Genomic DNA, 15,649 nt, shown 5'->3' with positions numbered 1-15,649 from the left:
CTTCAAAAAAAACCATGCTAACATAAATCCTGTCATTCTAGGAACTTATTAAGTTACACCTCAACAAGGAATCAACTCACTGATCACAATTTCAACACAACAAAAAAAAAAATAGATGTAATTACAAGGCCTCCTGTACCTCCAGGTAACAAGCAAGCCCCTTAAAACCACCAAATGTTTATATATCAATTATACAGTCAGACCTATATGAAGAAAATGGCAATCTAAGAAAACAAATGACTCACTGCCAGTGCACACTTAGAGACTATATTGGCAGTGACTGCTTACGGAAAACAGCCACCTTGAAGGTTTTACAGACAAGAGTCTGGCAGTTAATGCAGAAGAATTAAAGTATGAGCTGTTAACATGCTACTTCCTATGGTCAATGGTTTGATTCCATCAGCCTCCTTTTGCCTAACTGTGTCACTCTGAGCAACTCACTTAGACAGTACTCCTGGGTGGAGTTTGGGAAAAAGTCTAAGTCGATCAGTGCTCTACCATGGTTAACAAATGCAAATAAACAAACAAAATAATTAAATATACAGAATCACATCTGCATATTGCAATGCAGCAGTGCTGTTCCCTTCTATATTAACCATATTTAGATCTTCTGCAGTAGTTTATTAAGAAATTCCAAACTCTATTAATTCCCTGGAGAAGATAAATCCAGGAGTAGTGTTTATCTTCTTAGGTATAAGTGAAAGTATAACCTTCAGAGCCTATTAAGCTTGTTAGCAATGGTGAAAATCTTATGGTTTGGAGAAAGTCTACTTAAGATGGCAGCCAGACTTACCACATTTAGATTTTAGGAGTACACTTTCTTCATTCAGTCTACAGCCAAACTTAATGCCCCATCAGGTTTCTTAAATAGCCATAATAATAAATTGGTAATTAATGTAACTTTCCTAATCCTTAATTTCTTTAACAAAATTGTAACTATCACTTTCATAGCTTTTAACACTTTAGGTCATATTCAATATTGCTTGCGAAGTATTGGACGTATTTGTTTTTTGCCATGATTTTGGTAGTCCTTAGCCCATACCCCTGAGTACTGTATGTCAATGATCTAAACTCCCTTTCCACTGACCAGTCCTACAGTAGAAGGTTGTCATTTTTTATCTGTATCTTTTATTGCTTATGATTAGCTCGTTCCATAATCTTTACTTAAGTATTATCCAATGAGAGTTTCATCTCTGTAATTGTATATGGCCCTAGCATAAGCATTCCTTGAATAACTGAAGAAAAATAGGACCAATTCTGCCAGATGTGCCAAACCACAAAATTTTTAATAAGCTTTCCATTTTAGTTCAGTATAATATCTTATTCTTCCACATAATTTTCGCTTCACTCCTCAGGTGAAACCTGCTTTTCCATCAGTCTGATCTAGTTTTTACAAATTGTTCTTTGATTTCTTCCAACAATGTGGTAGGACAAAGTGTGACCTTTCTCAAGTAGGCACCTTATCTAACCAAGGTCAGATGTCCTTTGTATCTATATATTTTACTATAAATATGTGTCCTCCGACTGTATTATCATCAAATCATCCAACATTTGCAAAACTCAACATTTCTATACCCCATTCTAAAACTGGAAGTTTTAGATTCTTGCATTAGATTCCAAATCCATAATTATACTGTCCACCCTAAGTTTGACCTTAGAGAGCTCAAGGTGTTATTAATTTTTTTACCAGGGCTACTCATGATAGTGCCTTCCTGTCTCTTTCTAAAGCATGTGCCTTTGTTTGTAGTTGCTCTGTTTCACTATGCTCTATGTAATTTCTTTCTCTTTCTGTACTATTCTGGCCTTCCTCCATTTCTCTATTGGGCCATGTCCATGGAAAATGACCTAATTTGTAACATTAACATATTTCCATGTTTGTATTATTCCCAACATCATTAGAATCTTCACCATCTGTATCATTCTAAACAACTTTATTTGAATCTACAATTTTACTATTTATCATTACTCTGCTGCCTTTCCAGACATTCCAGGCTTTATTGTAAACTCTGAATTTTGTTTTTGCCTATTCCTGTGCCTTTTAACACCATTTAGTTACGTGCATATATACATGTCCGATGACTTTCAACCCCTTACTGTTCTTTAACCACCGTTGCCTGTGTTTATGATTGTCTGGCTGCATTTCCCTCTCATGTTCCTAAAAATATGCAAATTTTAGCTCTGATAGTTTGCTTCAATAGGACAAGCCATGCCTGTAAATGATTCATTATCACTAAGCCTCTTCCAGAATGTAATACATTCATTGGAGACGCACAGAAGTGTTTAAGATACAAAGCCATGCTCACTCAGTAGTATGCTAAAGTGTTGGATTCCAAAACAATTTACACTCAGACAAAGGTGCTGACTGGATATGATCATCTTTTAATATATGCAACTGCAGAAATACTCTTCCCCTTCACTGGCAGTCACAAGCTTAGAGAGAATAACAAAAGAAGGGAAACTCCCATGAGTTTTTTGGACAATTCTGTGAATACCAAGTCTTGAAATCAGTATTGTTGGCAAATACTTTCTGAGCAAAAAATGCTTTGCCCCTTTTTGTCACCTTTTTGCAACTGTGGAGTTAGTATATATACTTGGGGGGAGGGGGGTATGGGTGGGACCCCTAGCTTTAGGAATGTGTGGAGGGGGGTTGTCATTTTCGGAAAGTAGTGTTGAACAAATTAGATTTGTTGAATTGACACTATGATTCCCAAATGAATTGGTGGGATCATTGGTCCAAATTCTGTAGCAAGTATAAACTGACAGCAAACACTTATTCTTTGAAGAATGTGCAGACTAAGGCACCATGTAATATGATGTTCACAGGTACTCAAAATATTAAATGATCCATCTTAACATAACAATATTAGACTACAGTCATTATTTAAATATCACATTATAATTTGTGTCCCACCAGGTTAGCTTCTGAAAAGAAAATATGTAGACTGTGACAGAAAGGGTACCTCAGAGTGAGTGATATAAAAATCATTATTTTTACTTTTAATGTTCATTCCTGTAGTTGGCAGACTATAGTTAGTAGTCATGTTTCTTCATCCTAAGTTATATCCTGGTAATGAGCCAATTACAGACAAGTAATAGTACTTATCTATTAAATAGAATTAGCGGTGCTGTGTATGACACCTTCACATTTTGTATGAACCATGCATTATGTCTTCTCCAGTCGATATGGTACACCACTTAGTCACACAGTGGTTTATTCAGTAGCACTGGTGCAGATAATACACCACTGCATACTATGTAAACCTGTGTACAATTCATAGAGAATGACTTTCCTTTGTGTATCAGCTGCCGGTGCTGTGATTTGTACCTGTGAATAGTAGTACTGACAGACAGCATACTAAACATTGTGCATGTAACCTGAAACAAAGTACAACCAATGCCAAATCCATCAGCATTGCAGCCAACATCTTCATCTACAATATGATTAACACATACCTTGGCATGTACTGGATAAAGAAGCATTCATAATATTTCTTGCACACCTATGTTCACCCTTTTTCTCTGTGTACTTTAATTGAAGTACTGATACTTAATCAGAGTTACGCATATTAAAAAAAAATTGCAGTGAAAGGCTGGTCTAACCAAAAATCATTAGAAAAAAACTCAGTCTTACCTTTTACTTTCTGTGAAGAAATAATTTGCTTCCAAAACATAATGTTCAAAGCTAATAAAAAAGCATTTTGTATTCAAGTTGGAAGGAAAACGACTGAGAAATATATTATTCCTATCTGGGAATAGTGACGTAATGAAAGACTAAGAGATGAAGGTTATAACTCATGTAGAACATGCGCTGTGGTGTAGGGCTAGTATATATAACAAATGTGTTCCAAAGCCTGTGAGATTAATAACGGTGTAAGATCTCATACACAGTCTGACCCTGTTGTGTGATCATAGTGCTTTGCTAATGTAGCAGACATGCAGATGTTCAGGATCATACAAGATTCACAAATGTTGCACCAACTAAGTATTGGCTGTTCTAAATGAGGTAACTAATAGGAATAGAACTGCATAACTACAGATGCTGCATTTCTTGTGATCACATTAGTGCTTTCCCATTTCTGATGAAGTGTCATTTATCTAATAGACTTGAGCAACAAAGTCAGTGCAAAAGAAAAGAAAACATGGCTAATTTTTTTTTGTACAAGAACTATGATGCAGGCATTCCTGAGACTTCAGTCACACATGATCCCTCCCTTACAGACTAACAATTCCAAGCATGACCCAGTGGGAACTGTCACAGCAACAGATCCTCCCATTAACATGACGTGCTAATAAACTTAGCTCTGCCATCATACCTAATGAATGACAATTTTTATGAACGGCTGTGTGAAATGATGGCAGAGCACAGGGCATCAGAGGACAGACACTTTGTAAGCTGTATCATAACATACTAAATATTTGTTAGCTGTTGTACTGTAGAGTCCAAGCATGCTGCATGGTGATTCACTCAGCCATCACTTTGTACTATATGTACTTGTGCACCATTCATACAGACAATGGCTTTTGTTTGCATGACAGCTATCAGTACCATAATCCATATTTATTAATCATGGAATAACAGATTCTCTACTAAACTGCAGGCCTTCAGCTGTTCTCTATGCTTATGAATCCCGTGGACCATGTGTTTGCAGGAATTTCAACATAGATCAAGTGCAACAGAATTATGCTATGTCTTAAGCACATCAGAACAAAAATTCCAAGGCAGAGATACTAACTTACCCATTACTGTATCACCTGTAAAACACAATGAGCACAGATTTATTACTTTCATAGAAGCCATGAAAATCATATGTGTTAATTATTATAATTCCATGCTCCATAAAATAACCAGACAAACACAAAAATGGAAACTGAGATTTGTGCATTAAAGCTTAAAATAAAAGTGGGAATTACCTGATGTTGTCATGTGTGACAATGATCCACAAAGCAAAATTAAAGAACATTTGTGCATGACTGCGATATAGACATAATGTCCAGGTCATGCTATATGAAGCCAAGGGTATAGATAGAAACAACCTTATGAGCAACAGGTTTAACAAAAATCTACGAAGACTGTCATCTCACAGTTTTGGAATAAAGGAATATTCCATTGCAGATACACAGTCTCTCTCTCTCTCTCTCTCTCTCTCTCTCTCTCTCTCTCTCTCTCTCCATTTCAGCTTTTAATGGGCAGAAGGCTGAAAAACAAATCTCCACCATTAATACTACTGATGTCTGAAAATAAGAAAAAAAAGAAAAATGCTCAAAAGAGCTTATTAAAGATATAGATTATTAGTGCAATAGAAACTATTCATAGGTGTGTGGGTTCATAGGTGTATACTAGGCTAACGACCACTAAGGTCCTTATAATCCTAGCCATGCAATCTAAATGTGACCCACAAATTTGATTTATATAGGGGTGATTTACTGACTGCCATAGAAGATTAGTAAATGTGAAAGTTGAAAGCAAAAAAAAAAAAATAGGAATATAAAATCTATATGAAAGCTAACAGCCTAAACTTAGGGTGGAAGTTCAAGCAACCAAGATGGATCTGAAGATTCAGAAATGCTACATCTGCAAACACGGCCATGCCAGTACTATTTAGACTCTTTGCACAGTGATCATCAATGCTTATTACTTATTGTGCATGAAGAGCAGCTCCTAATTACAGCTACAGTACAGACACATGGGCAGACCATGTTAGATCACCTTGTGGCTAGATTAAAGAACAAGCAGTTGAGGTAAACATTGCATGTGCACAGACATCTGCTAGTCATTGCTAGTTCACATGCAGCAATGGGAAATGACATTGACAAAGTTGATGTAATGTACAGCAGTAGATATGCATAGAAATGCTTCATGAAAGGGAAAATATCTTGGATGGCTGAGGGTGGAATAGAAGTTTCACTATAATAATGGAAATCACAGAGATAGACATGAATGCAACAGGAGTTGCCCACTAAAAAATGTGTGTACACTCATATTCCCCTCACTAATGCAATTACTGTCTCATCATTCAGAAGATCACAAGTTACAGTCTCTGCCTTTACAGCAGAGTCCTGAGAAATGTATCTGTTCTAACATATGTCCTTTTGTAAACAGTTATCTCTTTTTGTCATTCAGAGTAACACTATAAGGCAAACATGTGCAGCTTACTGAGAACAGTAACATTATTTTCATCTGTCTTCATTTTCAGGTACAATTAAAGATACCTAGAGCAACTAACCTGTCATTAGACATGCCACTGGTTATTGGCAGCATTCCTGTGGCTTATCCATCAGATTTTCTGATGCAACCAATTAGTGTAATCTCCAAATAAAGGTAATGTTTACATTTTATATTATTTTTTGGTATTGCTGTGTTTTATGATGGCATTTACTGCTGATATAAAACAATGTGATAAAATTGTTATTATTCTGCATTGTCTAGGTGCTACACTATTTATTTATTTATTAACATTTGTTAACTGCGAAAGTCCAACTAGGACACAGCCTATTTTCAGCGGAGGCCTGGGGTGAAATGCTCCAGATGCATGCCTTTTTTTCTATACAAGATAAACACTGAAGACACACTTTCCCTTTTTGACCTCTGCAATTGACGCTACTTTGGCTTCTGCTCTGAAGTCATCATTTCTTTGTCTGTCCCATAGGGTCCTGTGAAGATAGGTGAAGGCTGCCAGCCTAGCCAAATAGAATTTTGTAGATAATTCTGTCATTTATAAATATTAATGTAAGCCACAGGCTTGGTCTCTTAAATCAGAAAAGACTGTAGTGGATGTGGAACTGCAAAAATGTAACAACAGTGCACTCTGCTGTAAGAAAGCTAAGTCAAGCATTTTATGACTGTCTTCGATGTCAAAATTCGGTGCCAATATGGCTGGATGAAGAAATTCTGGCTATTGTTTTAAGACTCAAATTTGCATGTATAAATGTCATTTATTGCTCTGGTTTCTGACCAGGTGTAAAGAATGTAAATGTAGTTTCTGTTAGCCTGGGAACACTAGAGAAGTGTGAAGAATGATGTCATGTGAAGCAGCTCTGTGTTATCAATTTAAAGGAAGAGAATGAGAGAGCTCTGACCATTTTTTCTTGAGAACATCCAACATCACCAGCACTGTTTTGCTCTATATGTAAGTTATTTAGAATTGTGTTTTCTCTTAGATATAGCTGGGAAATAGGAAGATTAAACTAGTTTGTTTTTCTGTGATGTCGGAACTTTTGCTACTGTATTATTTTAAGTAGTTCTCTGTGATCTCTGAACTCTTGACTGGCACTGTGTAGTAAGAAGTATTGTCTTGTGTTTTTTATTATTTATTATTAAATATTTTTAAACATTTCAGCTGTCGCTGTTTTGTGTAGAGATAATTTAAGCTCTAAGAGTGCATTGCATGTATATAGTAATAATGTATCAAGTCACTCCAAATATGTATTGACTGTTTGGTTACACTTACCATTTGGATAATAATAACACACAGTAATAATTGGAAACCCTTCATAATGGCCTTTGAGTAGCTGATAAATATTAGTGGGTGGTGGCGCTGGTACTACCTTTTAGACTAGGAAGAAGGGGGGCACAGCTGGAGAATCTGTGCCAGCCTTCCCCAGGAGTGTCTGCGTGGTTGTATAAACTCTTATCTCAGAGTGTGCATGTGTCAGCTACTTGGGGAGGGACACGAAGCACTGGTTGGAAAGAAAGGGTGGTGGAGGTTTTAGCTTCCCCACTAGGCTGAGATCTGGAGCATATCGCTGTGCCAGGTGGGAGTCTTATTGGAGAACTGGAGAGAATGGGAGAAACCAGCCCCAGACTGACTGTGACCTCTGTGTGCTCTTAAGGTAAATTGCAATTTACTGTGTGTGTATTTATTATCCTTTCCCTATATGGGTGCCCCTTACTGGTGTAAGTGGTGAGGATTTAGGCTCCTTGATTGCTGGGCCAGTGCACGGGCATCACATATTAATTGTTTGGCAGTGGTGGGATATCCACACCATATATTAATTGGTTGGCAAATACTAATTGGCTTGTAGTGGTGTGGGTAGTGCAAATTCCTGCAGCTTTTGTACAGTGATCACTAAAGGTGTTTTGTGCTCTAAATCAGCCATGCAGTGAATACTCAGAGTTCTGATCACAATTGTTTTATTTCTTTTGTTAGCTTAGTTAGTCAGGGAGAGCAGGCAGCATGTCAGCAGAGGAGTATGGAAAGCTGACAAGGTGCCAGCTGGCTGAGATGTGCCAGGCTAGTGGACTGGTGCATGGAAACCTGACTAAGGCAGACATGATTACAGCTTTGGTCACAGCTGCATCAGAAAACAGCAACCAGGAGGACTTAAAAATCCATCTGGAGCTAAAGAGACTTGAGTTGGAGGCCATACATTTGGAAATAGAAGCAGCTGAGAGACTGAGGCATCTAGAGTGTGAGGACAATGAGAAACTGCAATGGTTGCAGGCTGAGGAAAATGAGAAACTGCTATTACTGTAAGCTGAGGAAAAGGAGAGGCAGAGGCAGCATGAGAAAGAGATACTGACTCTTCAACAGAGTCATGGAGGTAATGGGGAAGGGAGTAACTATACCCCAGAAGCATAAAAGGTCAGTAAATTTCTTCCTCAGTTTAAAGAGGGGATAATTTTGATAGTTCATTCATATGTTTGAGAGGGTATGTAAACAGTATGATGTTGACCAAAGACTCTGGGTATGGTTCCTGACCCCTTACTGCATGGTAAAGCTGTAACTGTGGTGCCTAAAATGTCTGACATTGATTGTTTTACACTACATTTAAGAACTGTTTGTTAGAATGTTTTAAGCTAACACCTGAAACATATAGGAAAAAGTTTTGCGAGCATAGATGCAAGGCAGATGAAAGGTTGTGTGAATATGTTGCTGAACTGAGCACTTATTTTCATAGGTGGGTGAGTGGATGTCAAGTCACCACTTTTGAAGGGCTAGCAGACCTTTTGGTGAGGGGGCAAGCCCTTAGCACTTTGCCTGAGGACATCAGGATCTGGTTAGCTGATGATGTGCTACTTCAGATGAGTTGGGGAAGAAGGGAGACCTATACCTAGCAAGCAGGGCATCCCTGCACAGGTAACAGGCTCCCAGTACTGCTCATGGGTCTAAAGGAACCCATGGTGGGCAGCACAGACTGCCCCAACAGAATCCACCAGTAGCAGGGGAAACCACTAGTCCAGGTACACATCCAGGACCTAGAGGTACATGTTTTGAATGCAACCAGTGGCACCATATGGCATACAGATATCCATGGAGGCAAGGTGGGGAACAAAAGGTGAGAGAGCCAGTAAGTGGAAAAGACAAAATGCCAATAGCAGGTTGTCTTGAGACAAAAAGAGTACCAAACGACCATCCTGCAGATGTCTTGATAGGGAAGGATTTGGATGAGGCATTACCATGTGCTTGTGCAGTTATAATCAGTCAGACTAGGAGACAAGCATGTGGGTCTGGTAGCCTGGGGGAGACACAGACAGGCCGCATACTTGCAGCCAGGACTGGTGAGGTGGTTACTTCAAGGAGGGAGCTAGTCTGTAGCAGTGAGACTGAAGGTGAACCACAGCTGCTTGTGGGTACTGATGTTCCCTTGGACAGAGTGATTTCAAAGGTAGAGGTGAGTAGTAGTACCCAGTCTGACAGTGAGGCACCACTGTCAGAGGATGGCAGACATTCTGTGGAAGTTGAGCTGGAAAGGGCTACACAGAGAAAGTTGAGACAGGCTCAGCTCTCAGACCTTACACTGCAAGGACTGCAGCAGGTAGCTAGTGAGGCACCTGATTCTCAAGGGAAGGGGGAATCTGTATAATGGAACAATGGGTTACTGTATAGAGAGTGGACCCTTGAGAGAGGACTAGAAGGTGAGAGGGTACAGCAGTTGGTAGTGCCTAGAGCCTACCATCAGGTGCTTCTAGCCATAGCCCATGATATTCCCTTTGCAGGTCACATGGGCATAAAACATACAAAAAAAATATTATGCAGAACTTCTATTGGCCTGTAATTTCCAGATATGTAACAGGGTACTGCAGGACCTGTGAGCAGTGCCCAAAGGTAGGCAAGGCAGGAGACAAGGTGAGAACTCCTTTGATGCCTTTACCTTTGATTGAGGAGCCATTTCAAGAGGGTAGCTATGGATATTGTGGGGCCTCTGAGTACCCCTAGTTCCACAGGGAAAAAGTATATATCCTAGTGGTAGTGGATTATGCTACATGATATCCTGAGGCAGTGGCTCTGTCCTCCACTGAAGCAGAAAAGGTGGCAAATACTTTGTTAGGGATTTTCAGCAGGATAAGTTTCCCAAAAGAAATACTGACTGACATAGGTGCCAATTTCATGTCAGACCTGCTGGCTTGTCTGTGGAAGTACTGTGGAGTGAAGCACCTGGAGACCAACCCCTACCATCCACAGACTAATGGCCTTGTTGAGAGGTTAAACTCTACAATCAAGTCTATGCTATGGGCATTTGCAGACCAGTTTAAGAGGGAGTGGGACAAATATTTGCCCCATTTGTTGTTTGCTTACAGACAGGTTCCCCAGGAATCCAGGGTTTTTTCACCCTTTGAGTTGCTGTATGGGCATAGTGTGAGGGAACCCCTAGATGTAATTCATGATGAGTGGGAAGGTGAGCATGAATCTCATAAGGAGTCTGTTGTGGCACATGTCCTAAACCTCAGGACAAGAGTCAGGGAACTCATGGGCTTGGCCCAGGAGAACCTGGCAGAAAAAGGTGTGGTATGACAGGAATGCTTGAGCTAGAGAGTGTGCTGTGGGGCAGCAGGTAATGGTTCTCATTCCTGTCAGACACAACATGCTGCAAGCAGCTTGGGAGGGACCCTACAAGGTGGTAAGAAAGATAGTGATGTTAACTATATGGTGGAACTGCTAGGCAGGAGGTAGGGGCACAAATTGTACCATGTTAACATGATGAAACCTTACCATGATAAGGAGGCCTTTGTGCTGAGCATTTGCAGTGGATTGCAGGAGGACTCTGAGGGAGAGCTGGTGACTGATCTCCTCAGTGATGGTCGGACTGACACCTCAGTGGAAGGGGTAGCAATGTCTCAGCAGCTATCTCCTATGCAAGGTCGAGAAATCCGAGCAGTATTACAGGACTTTGGGGACATATTCACTGGGAAACCAGGGTGCACCCACCTGGTGCAGCACCAGATGGATATAGGACCCCAAAGGCCTATTAAGCAGGCCCCTTATAGGGTACCTGAGAGAGTCAAACAGACTCTGAGGGAGGAGATTCAGGAAATGTTGAAACTAGGGGCAATTCAAGAGTCCAACAGTCCCTGAGCATCCCCAGTGGTGCTGGTGCCAAAGAAATATGGCAGCACCAGATTCTGTATTCACTATAGGAAATTAAATAGTCACACAGAGTCAGACGCTTACCCCATGCCTAGGACAGACGAGGCCCTAGAGCAGCTTGGTGGGGCTATGTATCTTACAACTATTGATCTTACATAGGGTTACTGAAAGTGCCCTTGACTCCCAGTGCTAGAGAGAGGTCAGCCTTTTTGACTCTTTTTGGCTTGTATGAGTTCACAAAGATGCCCTTTGGGATGAAAAATGCCCCAGCAACTTTCCAGAGGCTGGTAGATCATATCCTAGCAGGAGCAGGAAGGTTTGCCCTTGCTTACCTAGATGATATTGCCATCTACAGCTATTTCAGGTAAGTGCACCTTCTACATGTCAGGGAGGTGCTGGGCAGATGACAGCGGGCAGGACTGACCGTTAAGCCAAGCAAATGTCAGGTGGGTATGGCAGACGTCTCCTACCTGGGACATAGAGTGGGGAGTGGTAAGATCAGGCCAGAACCTGCCAAAGTAGAAGCCATCCAGGCATGGAGTACACCTGTTACCGAAAAGCAGGTGAGGGCATTCTTAGGGACAGCAGGGTACTACAGAACATTTGTTCTCAGTTATAGTACCATAGCTGCTCCCCTCACAGACCTGACAAGGAAGAACAGGCCAGATAAAGGTAGTGTGGACCACAGCATGTGAGCAGGCATTCCAGAAGCTTAAAGAAGCTTTGAGAGGACCCCCTGTGTTAGCCAGTCTAGATTACAGCAAATAATTTGTTGTGTAGGTGGATGCTTCAAACCACGGAGTGGGGGTTGTACTTAGCCAGATTTCTTCAGAAGGGGAAGAGTACCCAGTGGTTTATCTCTTTCATAGGCTCCAAGCCAGGGAGGAATGCTATGCAGCTGTATAAAAGGAATGTCTAGCAATAGGGTGGGCACTGCAGAAACTTCAGCCTTATCTGTATGGAAGAAAGTTCATGGTAGTGACAGATCACAACCTCCTAACATGGTTAAACAAAGCCAGCCAGCAAAATGCCAAGTTGTTAAGATGGAACCTTGGATTGCAAGCATATGACATGTCAGTGCAGAACCACAGTGGGATTAGCAATGCCAATGCAGATGAGCTCTCAAAACATGGAATGGAGTAAGGTATATTCAGATAGGAGTAAGGTATACTCAGATAGACCTAACCCTCTGAAGCAAAGTTTGTCAAGGGTCATTTAAAAAACTAGCTAGAGTTCTCCGGGGCGGGGGGTAAAGATAGCTGAAGGCTGCCAGCCTAGCCAGATAGAATTTTGTAGATAATTCTCTCATTTGTAAATATTAATGTAAGCCACAGGCTTGTTCTCTTAAATATGAAAAGACTGTAGTGGATGTGGAATTGCAAAAATGTAACAACAGTGCACTCGGCTGTAAGAAAGCTAAGTCAAACATTTTATGACTGTCTTTGATGTCAAAATTCAGAGGCAATATGTGTGGATGAAGGAATTCTGGCTATTGTTTTAAGACCAGAGTTAATGGCTAGAGTTTGCATGTATAAATGTCCTTTATTGCTCTGGTTTCTGACCAGGTGTAAAGAATGTAAATGTAGTTTGTGTTAGCCTGGGAACACCAGAGAAGTGTGAAGAATGATGTCATGTGAAACAGCTGTTTGTTATCAATTTAAAGAGAGATAATGAGAGAGCTCTGAGCATTTTTTTCTTGAGAACATCCAACATCACATGCACTGCTTTACTCTATATGTAAGTTATTTATAATTGTGTTTTCTCTTAGAAATAGCTAGGAATTAGGAAGATTAGACTAAGTGTCTGTAATGTCAGAACTTTTCTACGGTATTATTTTAAGTGTTTCTCTGTGATCTCTGAACTCTTGACTAGCCCTGTGCAGTAAGAAGTATTGTCTTGTGTTTTTTATTATTTATTATTAAATATTTTTAAACCTTTCAAATGTGGCTGTTTTGTGTAGAGATAATTTAAGCTCTAAGAGTACATTGCATGTATATAGTGCTACTGTACCATGTCACTCCAAATAAGTCTTGACTGTTTGGTTACACTTAACATTTGGATAATAATATTGCACAGTAATAATTGGACACCCTTCATAAAGGCCTTTGAGTAGCTAATAAATATTAGTGGGTGGTGGCACCTGGTACTACCTTTTAGACTGGACACTAAGGGGGCACAGCTGGAAAATCTGTGCCAGCTTTCCCCAGGAGTGTCTGTATGGTTGTATAAACTCTTATCTCAAAGTGTGCATGTGTCAGCTACTTGGGCAGGGACATGAAGCACTGATTGGACAGAGAGGGTGCTGGAGGTATTAGCTTCCCCAAAAGGCTGAGATCTGAAGCCTGTAACTGTGCCAGTGGAGAGTCTTATTGGGGACCTGGACAGAAAGGGAGAAATCAGCCCCAGACTGACTGTGATCTCTGTGTGCTCTTAAGGGAAATTGTACTTTACTGTGTGTGTATTTATTATCCTTTCCCTATATGGATGCCCCTCACTGGTGTTAGTGGTGAGGATTGAGGCTCCTTGATTGCAGGGTCACTGCATGAGCGTCTCAGGTCCCACAGTTTGCATTCTACTACTTGTCTCAGACACTTCATTTCCATCTTACTGTTGACCTTCTTTGGCATTCTTTTATCGTACACTACACCTGATACTCTGCGCCATCTGGCTGCAGCCTTTCTGATTCTAACTTTGACACCCTCATTAAGACTTCCATTCTTCTCAACCACCTCTCCCAGATAGTTGAACCTGTTAACCTGTTCCACTATTTTCCCTTCTATCTCAGTTCTCATCTTGTTCAGATTTCTCTCATTTGGAGCCATTGCAACTGTCTTATCCGTAGTCAGTTTCACCTCATGTGCCTTCAGTTTTGCATTCCTCTGTCCTTTAGGTTCATAGGTTCATAGGTAGGTACTAGGCTATCTGCCCAAAGGCATTTATAAGCCTAGCCAGAATGTGTTGGCTTTCGCCGTCCCCTTAGATTAGATCCCTGTGCCTCTGTCCAGTAGAGCCACTGAAGTGATCCTCGAGGTAAACTTTCCTTTTCCCATCCACTCACCAAGGTTTCTTTTGAAGAGTGTTAGCAAGGAGCTCTGCCTAATGTAGACTGGGATCTTGTTCCAAAGCATGGGAAGTCTCTGGGACAGGAATCTATCCCTCCAGCACATCCTATTTATTGTTATGGTGAGGTTTAGATCCCTAGAGAGTGTGGCTCAAAGGGATAAGGTTTTCTTTAGGTGGAGCATGTCCATCAATTTTGGGTTGGACATGGCCTTGTATGTCAGGCAGAGATCACCTCTGAGTAGGCAGTACGCAACCAATTACAACTGGAGTTTCTTCAGTCTAGCTGCACAGGGCATCTGTTTGAGGCCATTGATCCTCTTAGTGAGGTACTTCTGTGGTCTTTCCAGCTGTTGCAGGTGTCTTGTAAGGTACACCCCAAATGGGGCGTTGTACTCTAAGATGGGTCTGATGAGTGATGAGTAGAAGGGCACAATGACCTCTTTTGATCTGGATGCAAACCCTTTTGTGATTAGGTGGGCCACATAGAAGGATTTTCTAACCACTTTGGCAATGTGATTATCAAAGGTGAGATTACTACCTACTTGGATCCCCAGATCCCTTATTACATCTTCCGTATTTAGGGGACTGCCACCTTTATGGTAGTTTGTGGGTACTTTGTTTTTTCCAAAGGGGATGACTATATACTTTTTGGCATTTAGCTTGAGGCCATGATTTTGACACCAGTTATCCATCTCAGTGAGACCTCTTCGGAGGAGGTCTGTGTCAGCCTGAGAGTCAATTTTAGCCCCTAGTTTACAGTCATCTGCGAACTTGGTCAGCCATAGTCCTCCTGTGCTTGCCTGTACCTCTGAGAAGTATATGCCGGACAAGTGGGGTCCTAGGACTGAGCCCTGGGGAACACCACTTGTAACCGGTTTAGAGACGGACCTAGCTCCCACTACTGTCACCATGTGGGTTCTGTCTGTGAGCCAGTTGGCAACCCATCTTGTGATGTAGGGGTTTATGTTCAGGATGGTGAGCTTGTCTATAATACCAGAATGGGGAATGGTGCTGAAGGCCTTAGCATGGTCTAGGTAGGCTGTATGTACCACCTATCCCTCATCTATAGACTTGGTAACTGTCTCAAAGAAGTCCACTAGGTTTAGGAGGCATGATCTGCCCTTAACAAAGCCAAAATGGGTAGAGTCCAGTGTTTGGAGGGTCCCAATGTCTCTGTTAATGAGTTCCATGATGATGCACTCCATAGCTTTGAAGACCAAGCTAGTTAGGCTTATAGGGCGATAGTTCCCGGGGTCTGTTGTGGCTCCACCTTTGTGGAG

The 15,649-nt window shown here is 41.0% G+C and overlaps 1 protein-coding gene across 2 annotated transcripts in view; it reads left to right on the top strand.

The window, feature by feature from the left end:
* Positions 1-15,649, top strand: part of LOC122795802 (arrestin domain-containing protein 3-like) — a 403,413-nt gene that overhangs the window by 251,752 nt on the left and 136,012 nt on the right. For both annotated transcript variants that reach the window (XM_044064141.1, XM_044064142.1), the window contains exon 3: positions 6,195-6,319. In XM_044064141.1, coding sequence (XP_043920076.1) covers positions 6,195-6,317 — 123 coding nt within the window. In that variant the 3' untranslated portion in view covers positions 6,318-6,319. The remainder of the gene's footprint in view (positions 1-6,194; positions 6,320-15,649) is intronic.

This window comes from Protopterus annectens, chromosome 2.part2, assembly GCF_019279795.1.
Source record: "Protopterus annectens isolate FY-2018-M chromosome 2.part2, PAN1.0, whole genome shotgun sequence".
Classification (NCBI taxonomy): Eukaryota; Metazoa; Chordata; order Ceratodontiformes; family Protopteridae; genus Protopterus; species Protopterus annectens.
Note: the sequence above shows the minus strand (reverse complement) of the source record. Positions and strands in the feature narration are given on the sequence as shown.